At 41.5% G+C, this 15,239-nt stretch overlaps 3 protein-coding genes across 6 annotated transcripts; 2 read left to right on the top strand and 1 right to left on the bottom strand.

Annotated features, from left to right (window-relative positions):
* Nucleotides 1-295: 295 nt before the first annotated feature.
* On the top strand, nucleotides 296-1,366 carry viaf (viral IAP-associated factor). The gene is made up of 4 exons (XM_066394626.1): nucleotides 296-538; nucleotides 601-829; nucleotides 881-1,089; nucleotides 1,147-1,366. Exons 1-4 carry the CDS (start codon nucleotides 400-402, stop codon nucleotides 1,266-1,268), a joined length of 699 nt encoding a protein of 232 aa, XP_066250723.1. The 5' UTR covers nucleotides 296-399; the 3' UTR covers nucleotides 1,269-1,366.
* Nucleotides 1,317-11,036, bottom strand: dikar. 4 transcript variants are annotated; one of them, XM_066394623.1, is made up of 12 exons: nucleotides 10,804-11,036; nucleotides 10,523-10,611; nucleotides 10,179-10,437; nucleotides 9,752-10,125; nucleotides 8,869-9,061; nucleotides 8,493-8,808; nucleotides 8,218-8,342; nucleotides 7,940-8,162; nucleotides 4,463-7,074; nucleotides 4,283-4,393; nucleotides 3,713-4,231; nucleotides 1,317-3,588 (listed from the first exon to the last, which is right to left on the bottom strand). In XM_066394623.1, the coding sequence occupies exons 1-12, from the start codon at nucleotides 10,829-10,831 to the stop codon at nucleotides 3,071-3,073; spliced, it is 5,367 nt and encodes a 1,788-aa protein (XP_066250720.1). In that variant the 5' UTR covers nucleotides 10,832-11,036; the 3' UTR covers nucleotides 1,317-3,070. The 4 variants fall into 4 exon arrangements, with proteins under 4 accessions (XP_066250720.1, XP_066250721.1, XP_066250718.1 ...); XM_066394624.1 differs by having other exon boundaries at nucleotides 10,878-11,036; XM_066394621.1 differs by having other exon boundaries at nucleotides 8,493-9,061.
* Nucleotides 11,037-13,152: 2,116 nt separating this feature from the next.
* Nucleotides 13,153-14,994, top strand: LOC136411270 (uro-adherence factor A). The gene is made up of 4 exons (XM_066393760.1): nucleotides 13,153-13,547; nucleotides 13,711-13,894; nucleotides 13,944-14,297; nucleotides 14,760-14,994. Exons 1-4 carry the CDS (start codon nucleotides 13,439-13,441, stop codon nucleotides 14,950-14,952), a joined length of 840 nt encoding a protein of 279 aa, XP_066249857.1. The 5' UTR covers nucleotides 13,153-13,438; the 3' UTR covers nucleotides 14,953-14,994.
* The last annotated feature ends 245 nt before the right edge of the window (nucleotides 14,995-15,239 follow it).

The following is a 15,239-nucleotide window of genomic DNA, read 5'->3' as shown; positions in this document are numbered from 1 at the left end:
ACGTTATTTCTTTTCGGCATGGTGTTTCAACAATTTTCATAAAAACGACGAAATTAGAGCAGGGCATGAATCAATTTCTCCATTTTCTTGGATATCATCTTGTTGATAAAATTACCAAAAGTTTGGAAAACCGATCCTTAGTAACGATAAAACTAAATCAAAACGTTGCCCGCAGCCAATAATGATGTCACCCCATAAATCCTGTTGCCTTTTTAGAACCGCATTGTTAAACCAACAACCACTATAGCTGGTGCCATCTACACAAGCTTCCTAGAAACGATCTCAAATTAACCTTACTTTTAGCCCCTCCGGAACTCCTTTTATGGCTTTTTGTTTATGTCCCAGTTTTTCTCAGTTTCACGTTTCACCAGTCAAAAACTCCGCGTTTGAACTCAAAAGATGCAAAATCCTAACGAGGACACCGAATGGAACGACATCCTAAGGTCCAAGGGCATCCTGCCTCCCAAAAAGGAGAAGGAAATTTCCGAAGAGCAAATCGTGTCTATGCTGGAGGACACTATCGAGAAGAAGACCCAAGGTAGGTAGGGTCCTCTTTGGGCACCATTGAAAAAGAGCTGGTAAACAAATCTAGCAATTTAGAAGGTAAGAAGATTAGTGAATTGGACCTTGATGAGTTGGACGAATTGGAAGACTCAGAGGACGAAGCAGTGCTGCTAGAATACCGTCAAAAAAGAATAGCTGAAATCAAAGCTTTATCTGAAAAATCCAAGTATGGTTATGTAGGGGAAATCTCTGCCCAGGACTATGTAAGTGAGGTCAACAAAGCTGGTCAAGGAGTTTGGGTGATTTTGCATCTTTATAAACAAGGGTAAGTCTTGATTTTAAATTTAACTCCATCTAAAAAAAAACATCTTATCAGAATCCCTCTTTGTGCTCTCATAAATGAGCACATGCGCCAATTGGCTTTGAAATTCCCCACAGTGAAATTCTTAAAATCAATTTCAACAACTTGCATTCCAAACTACCCAGACCGGAATTTGCCCACATTATTTATATACTTTGAGGGAGACCTCAAAAAGCAGGTAGCAGGACCTTTAGAGTTTAGGGGCCCCAATTTGACAAGAGATGGTGAGGGGTGTAGTCATATCAAATATGGCAGGAGTATAGTAAATTGTGGCATTACAGAGCTTGAGTATTTACTGGGACAAACAGGAGCTGTTCAAACCGACATTAAGGAAGATCCTAGGCCAAGGGTGAAGGATAAGATGATGCAGGATTTGGCTGAGAGCAATGACTGGGAGCTGTGAATTGGTTGAGAGGCATAGGTGAGTTGTTTGGTTATTACAACTCATTTATTTAATATACAATAATAAAATTTATTTATATAATTTTTATGTACATAAAACGTAGAATTTTGTTTTTATTTCCTTTTATTGGCGCTTTCCTCTCCTCGTAGTGCGGGCTACAGAAGATTAGTTACGAAAACTTGTCATTTTCACTAGTTTAAAATCCAATAAAACTTAATATTATTCTAGTCGATCTAAGAACCTTTGGTGATGTGCAAATCGGTCAATTTATTGGAAGCAAAACCCCAACATGGCGCCTTTCAACCAATGAAATTGACTAATGTCAGGCCTGAGAGCACAACTTCCTAAACAAAATCGCACCTAATAATTTGTAACCCTTCCCTAAAAACTATATACTGGGCGGCTCGAAAATAATTATATAGGAAACTAAACTGGTGAGTGTATACTTTCGATCCGCCTCTCGTATACTCGACCCGATTCGAACGGTAATGATGTGCCAATGGAAAATGGTCCGTACGCGATAAAAATTTAAATAATGGTCTAAAAATATACAAGGTGTCGCTGAAATATTTTACTACAATATACCCGCAATGCAACTATTATAACGTATAATTCTAATACCACTTTATTATTATTATCGTCATTATTACTATATGCCTAAAACACCTGCTTAGTTGTAGCTTAAAGTAACTGCGGGTACGTGCGGTGGAAGAGGGCATATACAGGGGAGGCTCAGCTGCGGTACCTTTTCTTGGGTCGTCCCTGTATATGTATACCAGATCTGGTTCATTGTGATCCTACATTCTCACTAGTCAGGTGGCCCATTGATGGAGAATTGAGGTATCGTTTAAATTGTCAGTTTAACTTCAACGTAAGGGCCAAATATGAAAATCCGTAGGGGCTGAGAGAATCGGAATACGCCACTGTTATTTACGAATATTGAAACCTCACAATTACTAATTTTATATGGACAATCATGGTCTTATAATTGTTCTTGTTTACGACTTAAAATTCATAGAAACTCTAAAAAAAATTGGCAGCACTGCTATGAGCTTTACCTTTTTAAATTTGTAAAATTTCTGGTAAAAGAAAGTTCTGAGAAATTATAGTACGCCACTGATTTTCAGAAATATTGAAAGGTCAGTTTTTGAAAATCGTTAAAAAAAACCAGGGGTGCTTAGCTTAGAATCATGGATCCAGTATACAGGGGCGTACCAAAAAATTTTACTCAATAATAGCAATTTTATGCAATTTCAATCAATACTCAGTGAGAGCGTAGTTTTTTCGATGTTGAAAGCCGCGGCCCACTTTAGCATGTAGACAAAAATATAAAAAACAATACACGATATGTATAAAATGAATTTTAAAAAAAAGGAAAAATACTCTCGGTATACTATAGTATATCCAGTAATAACTCTATGTACAAGGGTTAATAAAATCCATATGTCTTTGGTACAACAATATACAAAAGATTGATTTTTTGATTAAAGTAAAACGGCACTTACCAGGTTACGGCCACTTGACTGAGTTTGAGTTTATGTTTGCCCTAGTAACCGACTGTTTAGCGCTTGGCGAGCATGCCAAAAATTCACTACTCTCTAGGGATATTTTCAGTCCGCTTGCCTCTAATTTTGATTCTCCAAAAGACAGTAAAAAAAACAAGATAATACCCTGGGTGGTTGCGGGAATTCCTCCCAAGGATTAGGGCACTAATATCTCTTCTAATTCCCATTTAAACCTACCCAATACGAGCTTAAAATAATGCACTTTATCCCGTTAAATAGTCAATGGAAGTCAGCACACTAGAGCCACGAGGGTCGCGTCATGGTGTCGTACGGCTGTCGCATAGAGGCGAGGGCGTGATGGTATCCCGGTGGGTACCCCCCCGCCCCCAACAGTCCTTGATTCAACACCCCCGCCTGTAAATAATGCTGATAAAGTTGCGAACTAGTGTCCATGAAGGCTCCGCCCAGCGGAGGGGGATATCCGCCTGCCCTGCCTTGATGCACCGGATTCAGGAAAGCCGACTGTCCGGGTGGTTTGGCCGCGTTTGCACTGCCCATGAAATAGTTCGAGGGCGGCCGGAAGTCATCAAGAAGGTTCGGGTAACCTTCTGGAAGCCCTGAACCAGAAATGCCGAAATTAAAGGCGCTACCCGGCACAGAGGAGGCAGTTTTAAGGGAGGCGATCGCAGAATCCAACTGCGCAGATGGGGGTGGACCTGTAGCCTTCAAGCCTGCGTACGATTGAAAGGCGTGTGGTGGGTTGGGTGCCACCTGCGCAGTAGGCACATTCCCCGCTGTCATGGACGTCACATCTGCTGAAAACAAAAATTACAACCGTAATATACAATTAATCCCCATTAAACTTGCACATCTTTTAAAGCTATGCATTATTGAAAACTTTGTCGAAATGATATTTTACACGGAACAATACCAACTTACCCTTAACCGAAGTGGTTTTCTTCTTGCGCAGTTTTCTTTCCTGTGTCACCTGTCCGCCTTGCGGTCCCGACTTAAGGTCGTGTGATTGCACGTCGGGCACTGTCATCTGGCGGTAGATCCCTTGTTGTTGCGGCTGCTGCTGGTGGTGATGCTGTATTGCCTGCTGTTGTTGTTGTCCGTAGCCCATATTGAACATATGACTCTTGTCCGTATAGTAAGGATTAGATCCGGATTGCAAGCCGGCCATCATATTAGACAGGCCCCGGGTCAAACCCAGTGCTTGTTCCAATTCCAGAGAAGGTGAATTGTAGGTATTCCGAGCGTCTTGCTTATTGTACCCTCCCACATCTTGTTGCACTTGTGCTGCTAAACGTTCTGCTACTGAGTCCACAGTGCCGCGTCCTGGTTGATGGTACGAGGCGTGCGCCTGCTGCTGATTTGTCGCAACAGACTTTTGGTAACCTGGCAATGAAGCCACGGTCGAAGCCACTGGCTGACTCATGCTTAGCGGCTGCGAACCTATTTCAGAATTTTCATCTTAAAGAAATTATTATCAATTAATGAACTTACTGAGTAACTGGGAAGCTTGCGATATTGCTGATTGAACTGTCGTTCGGGCATAGTTCAGCTCGTACTGCTGTTGCAAAGCTCTGGAGAAGTTTACCTCAGGACCCGAATAACCTAAATAAGTAAGAAATTTTTGTGCTTTGAGATTTTTATTCCATCAACTTTGGAATAGATCAAACTTACCCATATTTGTGAACTTGGACATATCGAATTTCTGTTGGTGGTTGGGGGCAGTCGGCAGCGATCGCGAGGCCGGCACATTGAACCCATAGGAGGCTTCCCTTGATCCATAACCGGCGTTAAATTGCGCAGCCGTAGCCGTTGTCACTTCTGGGTAGGGCACGCCTATGGTTGGTTTGGCCACTCCTACCTCCGGCATCATGTCGCTGCGTATTTGCTCCGGCAGCGACTGCTTGTGTTCGCTCGCTGCCATTTGATGTGGGGGCTGTTGAGGCGACGGTTGCTGCGGCATTTTCACAGCAGGTTGCGCGACTAGTTGTTGTTGTGTCTGTCTTGGTGAAGGAATCGGTTCCTGCTGTAGTTGTTGTTGAAGACTGCGATTAGCCATCTCTTCCTGCAGCTGAGCAAACTGAGATGTTAATTCTCGCTCGCTGTTGTCCAAGAGAACACGTTTCTTAACAGGAAAAGCCGGCGGTGGTTGCTGATGTTGCACAACAGTAGGAGGAATATGAGGAACTTCTTTATCGTTTTCCTGTGGTGTTGCTGGTGAATTTAGAGCCATCGGTGAGTGTTGCACTCCTGGAGAATTAACTACTACCACTCCCGGAGAGGCAACGCCCACACCGGGTGAAGCCACGCCCATTCCAGGAGAATGCAACGATTGGGCGGGGCTGTGAGAGGAGTGTGAATGCACTGAGGGTGAGTGCACTGAGGGCGAATGCACGCTAGGAGATGTCTGTGGTAAATGAGCAACAGGAGAATGCGGCGACATCTGCGGCTGTGCTGCCGGCGAATTTTGACTGCTCGCGGGAGAATTCGCCGTGTAGTTCATTATTTTGCTCGTGTCGTAGTAGGCACTGCTACCGCTTTCCATGTTGTAGGGAGGCGTGGGGTTTGTACTACTATAAGTAGGCGTGGCGTGCGTGTAATATGGGCTAGTGCCAGTGTATGAGCTTCCATAAGAGGTGGTATTTGGGGCGTATACATGGTAATAAGGGCTATCCGCCGGGCTGGATTTGCTCGAAGAGACAGTATCCTGATAAAATCCCACTCTCATTTGACCTCCATTGAAGGGGGGATAGGGAGATCTGTTGGGGGAATTAACAGGGGGAGAAGCCCCATTGTTCAAGGGTGATGGATAGGGGGCGGGATAAGCGCCCCGCTCTTCCATTCCCACTCGCGGAGAATCTAAATCTTGACTGAATGAAGAGCGCTCCGATTGACTGCTGCCGGTGCTCATGCGCCGCTGTCTCGTCACCTGCTGGTCGGATTTGGGTGAAGTTTCATTAGGAGGTGCCGCTTCCTCCTCTTTGGAATCCGCTTTTTTCTGAGGCGGTTTAGGCGCTCCGAACGCCTTAAACCAAGCACTTAAATTAGGAGTAGGGCCTCCAGAAGGTGTTGTCTCTTCATCGGGGAGGGGGGCTTCTTTAGCTACGACTTTCTCCGGGGTTTTAGGCCTTTCCTCTCCTGGTTTTTCTTCTCCGGCGAATTTGTGTTTGCCGAAACTATCTAGTACCGACCCAAGGCTCAATTTGGGTGCGTTACCATCAGTTTTTACTATCAGAGAGTTTTTCGTGTCTTTGATTTTCGCAATGGGGAAAACATCTTCGGTTTTAGGGGCGGCAGGGGCGATGTTGGTGATCAAATTGCCTTTGGATTTACCCGGCTGTAGTCTGTCGATAGTTCGTTGTACCTCTCTTCTCTTGCCAAAAAGCTTCGAAGGCTGTTTCTTTTTAGCAGGGGCAGGGCTGTCTTTTTTCGGTAGAGGTAAAATTGGCGGTATTTTAGCGTCGATTTTATTGGTTCCAGTTACAAGATCAAAATCATCCAAGGCCAAGTATGAGGGCGAATTGCTGGCAGAACTAAAATCCGCGAACTTGGGAGTATCATCTAACCACTTATTAATGTCCTTGAGAGTTTGCTCTGTTGCCAAACTTAACGCGTCTATAGCCGATTGTTTAGCTTGTTGCTGTTGCTTCTCCTTGTTGCCTAGCACCTTTCCTCTGTTTTCTTTAACTTCATCTCGTTGTTCGTCATATGAATCATAGGAGGCAGTGTTGGCCTTGAGTTTCTCGATGGTATCCCGAAGCGATTTGTTGTGTTTGTTGGGCTTAAACCCTCCGAAAGATATAGGCAGATGTTCAGGGCTGCTCGGCGGGGGTTCTTCGGAGAATTCCCATGGAAAGGTGCTGGAGAAGGGTTTGGGAGGGTCCGCGGGGGCGTAGGAATCTTCCCGCGGTTCGGGCAACGGTTCCGGACTTGAAGGGGGTGGAGTACTTAGCGCACTTCGAGCAGGACTTGGGGTGCGGCTGCTGCTTGGAGTGGGGGTCCTTTTGCGCTTGCGCCCTTTCTTTTTGTTCTTTTTGTCCCTACTTCTTTGTTTCTCCTTTTTCAACTTTTTAGCCTCCTCTTTAATCGAACGAGGAGGGCTTCGCTCTTTGCTCTCCCCCTTCGATTGCGGCTTCTTAATGTCTCTATCCTTTTTCTTCTCTTCTTTGTCCACATGTTTATTATGTATTTCTTTCTTGGCTTCCCTCTCAGATTTCTTAGATTTTTTTACCGGTTTCTCCACTTCTTCGTCAGGCAGACTCTTCACACTTTCCTCAGAAACTGACCTGGAAATGTTGTTTAAATCGTTGGTTAGTATATATATATATACAGTATGTCCACAGATAGAGGGCCCAAGAGGACAAATGGACAAAAAATGTCGTCTTTCGACAAAAAGTCATTCTTGATAAAAGTTTCTGCTTCTCGAAAAAATACGATTTACGAAGATACTTTTCAATTTTTTTATACAGGGTGCCCAAAAACTACGAACACATGAAATATTATCAAGAGTAAACTACCTTTATTTCTCATTTTGGAGCAAAATGGTAAATAAAAAACAGATTTCAAATCCTATCCAAAGTTTACAGACAAAATTTTAATTGAGTATTCCATGTTTTATTTTTCTTTTAAAATTCAACCAATTTCTAATTTTACCTTTTTCACCTCATTTCATGTATTTGCAACAAGCATGACAACAAATGTCACAATATTAATTAATAATCTCATTTTGAAAAATAATTTTTTGTGGCCTGCAAGAAGTCCTGACCTCACTATTTCTGATACATATCTTTGGGGACGTTTGAAGCAATTAACGTTTCAGCAACCAATTTTGTATCTAAACTTTGGATAGGATTGGAAATTTGTTTTTTAATTACCATTTTGCTCCAAAATGAGAAATAAAGCTAGTTTATTCTTGATAGTATTTCATGTGTTCGTACTTTTTGGACACCCTGTATAAAAAAGTTCAAAGTTATCTTCCTAAATCGTATTTTTTCGAGAAGCAGAAACTTTTATCAAGAACGATCTTTTGTCGAAAAACGACATTTTTTGTCCATTTGTCCTCTTGGGCCCTCTATCTGTGGACATACTGTATATGGCATATACATGGCAATCTTGTTAAATCCAAAAACCGGTTTATTTTAAGACTCTTACCTCTCTTTCTTTTTGCTCTGGGCCGCAAGTGCAGGCTTACTTCGCGACCTTGGCGGCGAGTCGGAAGGCTTCCTCTTGCCTTTGATCGGTTTCATGTTCTTTTCTTCGCTAGAATTCAGATTTTCCACTGCGATTTCTTCGTCAGAGGAGGAAATCTGGTCCAGATACTTTTCAGTCGCCTTCTCAAACACTTTAACCAAGTTGTCCACCATTTCCGTATACTCTAAACACCAAATAATCAAGTAACACGCCTCTAGAAAACCTCTTGAAGAACCTACCATTCTCGACTCCATTGTAGAGGCGACAGTTATTGACAATCAGCTGAAAATCAGATTTGAACTTGTCGAAGTTCTTGTACAGGCCTTGGTCCAATTTTTCTTCCATTTTGGTTAAATCCATTGGTCTAAATATAGTAATAATTAAAAATGCAAACCAAATGCGCCACTGACTTTAATACGTTGAAGTACAAAGAATTTTCTCATAAATCTGATAGTTATTATTATTCAATATGAAACCAGATACCTCCATAACTGAAGCAAATATTACCACTTACCGCCTAATTATTGAATAATAATTTGGAGCGTACTCCTCTTCTACCGGGTCCAAAAACGGCCACGCATCCTCGTTGTTCTTAACAAAATCCAGAATTTTGTGCATTCCCACTTCCAGGTCTTCGTCGGTTTGCTGGAAAACTTGTGAAGTTTTCAGCTTCTTTTTGTGGGAGGGCGCAGGCGCCGCTCCTTGGATGACAATCTGTCCGTCTAAAGCAGACAGGGAGTTATTCGTCTGACGTCCCACCGTCGGTTTAACAATCACAGGAGGGGTCTCCTCTTGTGTTCTGGCTTTCTTGCGCTTGCTCGTGTTGCTCTCTGCGGCAACACTGTCAGGTTTAGCGAGAAGAGAACGAATGGGCCTCGCGGTTGAATCACCTTTGTCGCTGCTATCACTAACCGAGGGTTTTCTCTGTTTCGATTTGGTTTTCTTCTTGGAGGCCATTTCATGCCTGATTTCGACCTTCGAGGGATCGCCCTCAGGAGTGCACTCCTTGATTTTTTCCTCCTTGGGGGGTTTCTCTTCTTGCAGATCTCGCTGTTGGTCTTTATTGTCGACCGGTTCCGTGTCCTAAAAGTTCAGTTTTGCGACTTAACATTCGCCAAAATTTAGTAATTCAATACAAATACCAAATATGTTGATAAAAATTAGTAGCATACTAAATGGGTTTTAAACAAAGAATGGAGAACTTAAGCAATATTTCATTTAACTCCCAGGAACACGCTACGCTACTGCTTTCAATAAAATTTAAAAGCATCGTCTGAATGTGCCGCTCTCTATTCATTGCAAAGCCAAATAAACATAATACTTAGAGAAATCTATAATTTTGGTAATGCCCTCTAGGGGTGAATGGTCAAATTGAGCATTGTACACGAAAAACCTGCTTGTTTAGCAAATGGTGCTTCGCCTGATTTACAGTTGGCGCCACAGGTCAAAGGAAGAATCCAGAGAAACAATGTTCCATACAACTCTCAGAAACACGCACTACTGACTTTCTAATGAATATCAAAATGTAAGCAGGTCTGGTTGGGGTGAACCAAACAATAGTAGGCAGCATTTGAAAAAAGAGATGAATATTAAGAAACTTGATGTTAACTTATTTTCATTTACAACAAGATTTTTAGTTAAGTTATACCACTACTTTGATTAAAACTTTAAAAAGCACAATTGTGAATCAATTTAACAGAAATCAGGATGTAGTAGGCAGTGCTTGAAAAGGGAAAATTTGAAGAAATATGTTCCAAAAAACTCCTAACTCACCGACTTCCTAACCCTATCTGAAGTCCTACTAGGCTGGTTTTCGAGCAGCCTTCTCCTGGCTTGTCGCTCCTTCTCCTTGAAAAGCCTTGGCAACTCAGGTAGGAAGTTCTTGCTCAAAGTGTGATACAAGGCACGTTCGTTCTTGACGTTTGAGCTCTTGAACTTTTTGGTCAGCTGGAACCAATCGTCCTCAGTGAAACAAATCACTTGCCAGACGGCCTTTTTCTTGTTGTTCTTTTTCTCAAAGTCCTCGCGATAGAGGCGAGTGCCGTAAAAGTACCAATAGGCTGAGTCGATTTTATCGTAGCCCAAAGGTTCCACTCGGAGACTGTCTGCCTCCAGGTTCTTTAACTGATCGAGCACATCCTCAGCATCTAATGTTTTGGTAACTTTACACAAATACTATATCTATTTGGGTAGAACATACCCAGTCGGAAATCACAGAGAGCATGTAGAATATCGACTTTGGTCCTCAATGGTAGCAGGGTGAAATCACAGTCAGTGTTGAAAGGGTTGTACCGGTCATGCTCTTGACATTTTTGCCTGAACAGCCGCCTCAGAAACATCTGATAATTGAACGTGGAGATCTCATTGTTGGGCAGACACCCACTGAGCAATCGAACAATTAATTCCTGCAGCCAGGAGGTTTCTTCAGTCCCATCAGTTAGGAGGGCTTCTTCTAGATCCTGACACAAAGCAGTTAAGTTGTAGGAGTAGCAAGAAGATGATTTGGAGAGAGGAAATTGGGAATGGAAGAGGGTTGCAACTTACTTCAATATCAAAATCGAGCAGGTTGAAAGCTGTACGGAAGAGTGAGCAAAAGTGTGCGATGCTGGGGACCTCCCACCACGACTGAATATCTAAAAAACAGCAAGAGCTTGCCTATTTATGTAATATTCAAAGAGTGAAAAAGGAGCATGGCTCTATGACCCACCACCACTGCCCAGAAATGACGTGAACAAGGACGCAGGGAATGGGGCTAAGACAAGAACAATGGTCGCTCACAGAGGCGATAACGGCCAATTAATAATAAACAAACACAAACAACACACCTAGTATGCTTATGAAAGTTGGAAACATAACCTGGACCTGAATCAATACATTCAACGACTCAAATTCGGCTCACTTTAGTCCGGCACTGGTCACATTCTCGTCGCTCAGGGCTCCCGAAGACTTTTAAGATAATTTGGATCAAATTTTAACACGATTGATGGCTAGTTTTGCGTGAAAACGTCTCATTTTTCACCTCTAAACTCTAAACAAGTTTTTGCTTTCCTTTTTTATGACAACTTTTGACATTGATTATTGACAATTGACGGAAGGTGTCAAATCGTTTCCCGCTTTTCCACGAGGCTGTGATAAAGAAAACTGCAATATTATTGTTTATGCTGCACGTATAGATGGTGCTCCCATAGAGTAGACATTGTCGGTAATGAAAAATCTATTGGTCTACAATATTTTGTAATTTTTGCACAAAATTTATATTAACAAAGCAAAAAAGAATTAATAAAAATAAAATGAGAGGGAAACGAAGGGAAATATGATAAATGAAAAACGGATAATTTTTATTTATAGTTATTGAAATTAACTTGATTTATTTGTTACTTCGATCCACTATTAATGCGTTATTTACTGCAAGTCTACACGTTGCACCTAAAATTGTTTTAATTATTATGGAATACAGATCTTTCAACAATCCACCTACAAAATATCTTACCTTTACCTTCCAATGCTAAACATTTTGGAATCGAAATAATTGAATTTTTCGAGAAACATTCTTCAATATTTATTCGAAAGTGTGTCATTGAAAAATCAGTGGAGTACATGACAATTTTGTGCAAATAAATAAGTCAAAATTGACGTGGCCCGATTTCAGTGAAACTGGAGAAATTCGATTTTTGAGTTCAAAAAATATCATGAGCTTGTATCGTGAAAATTCTTGGTCGAAAAAGCAAGTTGCTCCGATTTGGAAAATATTTGGTACCGACGTAGATATTCCAAATACCTTTTCAGGAGCCAAATATCTTCAGAATCGAAGTACTCGATTTTCACTAGTTTTTTTTTGGCAAAATTGCTATGCACATCTCCGTCTTTGAGAAGGCAAAATTTGTCGGTAAATTTTTTTTACATATCAAATTTTTGGCAAAGAAATCATAAAGTGCATTTTGTTTTAAAATTTGACCTTCGCAAAATCAGTGACGTACAGGAGAATTCTGTAGAAAAAAAATTGTGAAAATTGAACGCTCCGATTTCAGCGAGATTGGGTTTCGCAGTAGGCATACGATATAGCTTTCATATGTTAAGGCTAAAATTCCAAGCGGACAACTTTGATTTTTGGGATCAAAAATTTTCATGATGTATAGCTCATGGTATTTTTTGGACCAAAAAATCAAAGTTGCACGATTCGATATTTGACCTTAGCATTCCAAAGGTGTATCGTATATGTATTATGGAGCCTAATATTGTTGAAATCGGAGAACCTTATTTTTCACCATTTTTAAAAAATTTAAATTATCATGGACGCCGCTGGTTTTTGAGGAGACTTCCCGACAAATGATGAACATTTTTGCCCGAAAATGTGTCATCTTTATATTGGCAATACAAATTGAACATTGCCATTTGCGTTTGAAAGACATAAACGGCCGGTTTGTTGATATGCTTGCATTGATATTTTTATATTAAAAAATTGCAAAGCTAGCATACTTTTTTTAGTTGTAGCGTCAGCCATAAACCACATGACGTAATAAATATAAGCAGGTTTCTTCTATCATACATTATTCACTTTGACTAGCCACGACTAGATAGTGCTGCAAGATAACTATAGATTTCCTTGTGTACCAAAAGACTTATCTAGCTCAGTGGTACATAGATGGCGCCATCTAAATATAAGAGATTTAAAATTAATTTTGTCATATTTTGAGCAATTTATTGCCAATCTTTGCGTGGGGACCGCGTTTAAATTGTTATCGATATTGGTGATAGATTTTTTCGGTGCGTGCAGAATCTTAGCACTGTTTGTTTATAGCGCTCCATTGCATGGCGCTTTCATAATTTCTTCGTAGTATAAACTGTGTAAAATTGGAATTCTCTCTTAAAAGAAATACTAAATATGTTTTTTTGTAATAGAAACGATCGTTTGGAAAGAGCACTTGAAGCTCAAGAACTGTTCAAAAGACAGTAGCGTAGCTTATCTCCGCATGTTTTTTCGCAAATTTTTTTTTTCATACAAACTTTTTATGCCTCAGTTAGGCCTATTTCATCCCTATTGTAACAGCCGCGGCCAATAAAAATTTACCATCATGGTCGCAATTACATCGCGCGAGCCACTTTAGAACAATACCTGTTGGAGACGTTCGATATCAAAAGTGGTACAACGCTTTATGGTCGAATATACCCATAATTTCCCATTGTAGTCCAAGGGCTATGGCTGAAATTTGAAGTGTTCTTAAGACCCTGCCGGGGTGCTGGACTATGAAATTCCACCCTTCGCGTGAGGGTGGCGTGAAAATTGCCCCCTCGTGAAAAGGTGACCGACGGTCAGTCAGTCTTGGCGCGAGCGCGACTGCAATAACAACAATTCAAAGAAAAACGCTGGATATATCGATTGTTTATTTCCAGAGTTTCCTATATCGTCCATAATACTTTAATTAATGATTAATTTAGTTGTTAATTAATTGCGAACTTATAATGGGGTGCGCGAGCAGTGCGCCTCTGGTGGAACAGGGGAAGAATTTGGTGGAAGGCGTCAAAGACACCGCGAACGAGACTATATCTAAGGGGGAGAAAGCTTTACAGGGTAATTTGAGAAAATATATATTGTTCGCAGTAAAATCAGCATGTTTTTCTGTAGCGTGCACCCTTTACATCAATTTTTAAAACCATTATATATTATAGCGTGCACGAAAGTGCTTTGGTCATCAGTGAGTGACCTTTTCAACTGTAAAGGTTTATTTTTGCAGATACCGGAGACACTATCAAAGACGGCTTAGAGTCAATGAAAGACTCAGTGCACATCGCCTTGAATACCGCCGAAGAATCCATAGGCTCAGTGGCTCAGAAAATAGGGGACACCTTCACTTTTGCCACCTCCAGGACCTCCGAAAATATAGCCCATGAATTTCAAGACGCCCAGGAGGCTCTAAGGTTGGCAAGCTCTACAAAACCCTCTCTAGATTAATTATTTCTTCTATAGCAGTTCTAAAGATGACCTCTTGACCAGCGCCTCGGACGCAGCAACTGAAGCAGTGTCTGAGGCTGAAACGGTGGTAATGTCCGAAACTGACCATGCAAGAGAAGCTTTCCAGACAGCTGCAGCTCCCTTCTTTGAAACTGTGCACTCCCTTGAGGAGGACGTTAATACTGCTTCAAAAGACCGAGAGGAAGATAAACATGCGGATTTTTCTGATGTCTTAGAGGATTTGGAGGGGGACAGCAATAAAGACCTCCTCGGGGAGTCTGTGGGGAGTGCTAACCAGGAGACTGTGGAGGAGCTACATGATGTTGAGCAAGGCCATGGGGACAAGGACAAGGACAAGGACAAGGAGGAGTAAGTTTGTAAGTGAGTAATATATGCGAGTTTCTCAGGTAGTTTCTGCGTTTTTCGGTCGATACGTACTTTGCGTGTTGATTCGGCGATTAGGGCAAATGGCACACGTTCTGTGTCCGTTCTGATTTAACTAAAAGTAGGTATTTACATTTTACTTCAGTGATGGGGGTTGCGACCGCATTATACTATTATAGTACGACACTCCTCATGCATAATGCATTTAAGTTGTTCGTGTCTCAAACGTTGTCGAGACATTCAAACAGGACAAAACAGGGTAACAACACCCCCTGCTTCCGCCCCACTTTCTCGGCTATTTCGGGGCATATTATTCACATTCGGGGCAAATCACTAGATTCAAATTACGGCCTTGGCGCACCAGTTTTGCTATTCCGAGGCGATAAAATCTAGTGCTTTGTGTATGGACGACGACGATAAAAATCTAATTATTTTTTTCTTTTCTAGACCACCCCCCACGTTCTGGGAAGCAGCGGCCGACGCCATTTTAATGAAGAAGGTCATCAAGGGAATGGAAATGTCGCCGCAATACCGCAAAGCCGAGCGAATTTTCTTTACACCCCCTGAAAAACCGGATGTGGACTCAAGTGAGAAATACTTACGCGAAAATGATCTTGTAGTGGAAAATGCGGACAATTAATGTTGTGTTTTAGCAGAATAAATCGTATTTATATTTGTGAAACGTGCAGAGTTTCTGTGCGTGAAACCAATGGAAGAGTAGTCATTTTGAGACGCACTGTATATACGTCCCCGATTTTAAAATGTAGTATCCTTCGAGAATCTACATTTACGATCAAAATTTTATTGAAAAGTGGTAAACCGCGCTAAAAACTAGCGAAAAACGCGTTTGGTGTCCCCCCCGTATATGATTGAATTATTGTACTCGCCACACAAAAATCTATATAAATATTTCAAACACCGATGACC

The sequence above is a fragment of the Euwallacea similis genome, chromosome 10 (assembly GCF_039881205.1).
Source record: "Euwallacea similis isolate ESF13 chromosome 10, ESF131.1, whole genome shotgun sequence".
Taxonomy (NCBI): Eukaryota; Metazoa; Arthropoda; class Insecta; order Coleoptera; family Curculionidae; genus Euwallacea; species Euwallacea similis.
The sequence above is the reverse complement of the archived record's forward strand: the minus strand, read 5'-3'. Positions and strand labels throughout refer to the sequence as shown.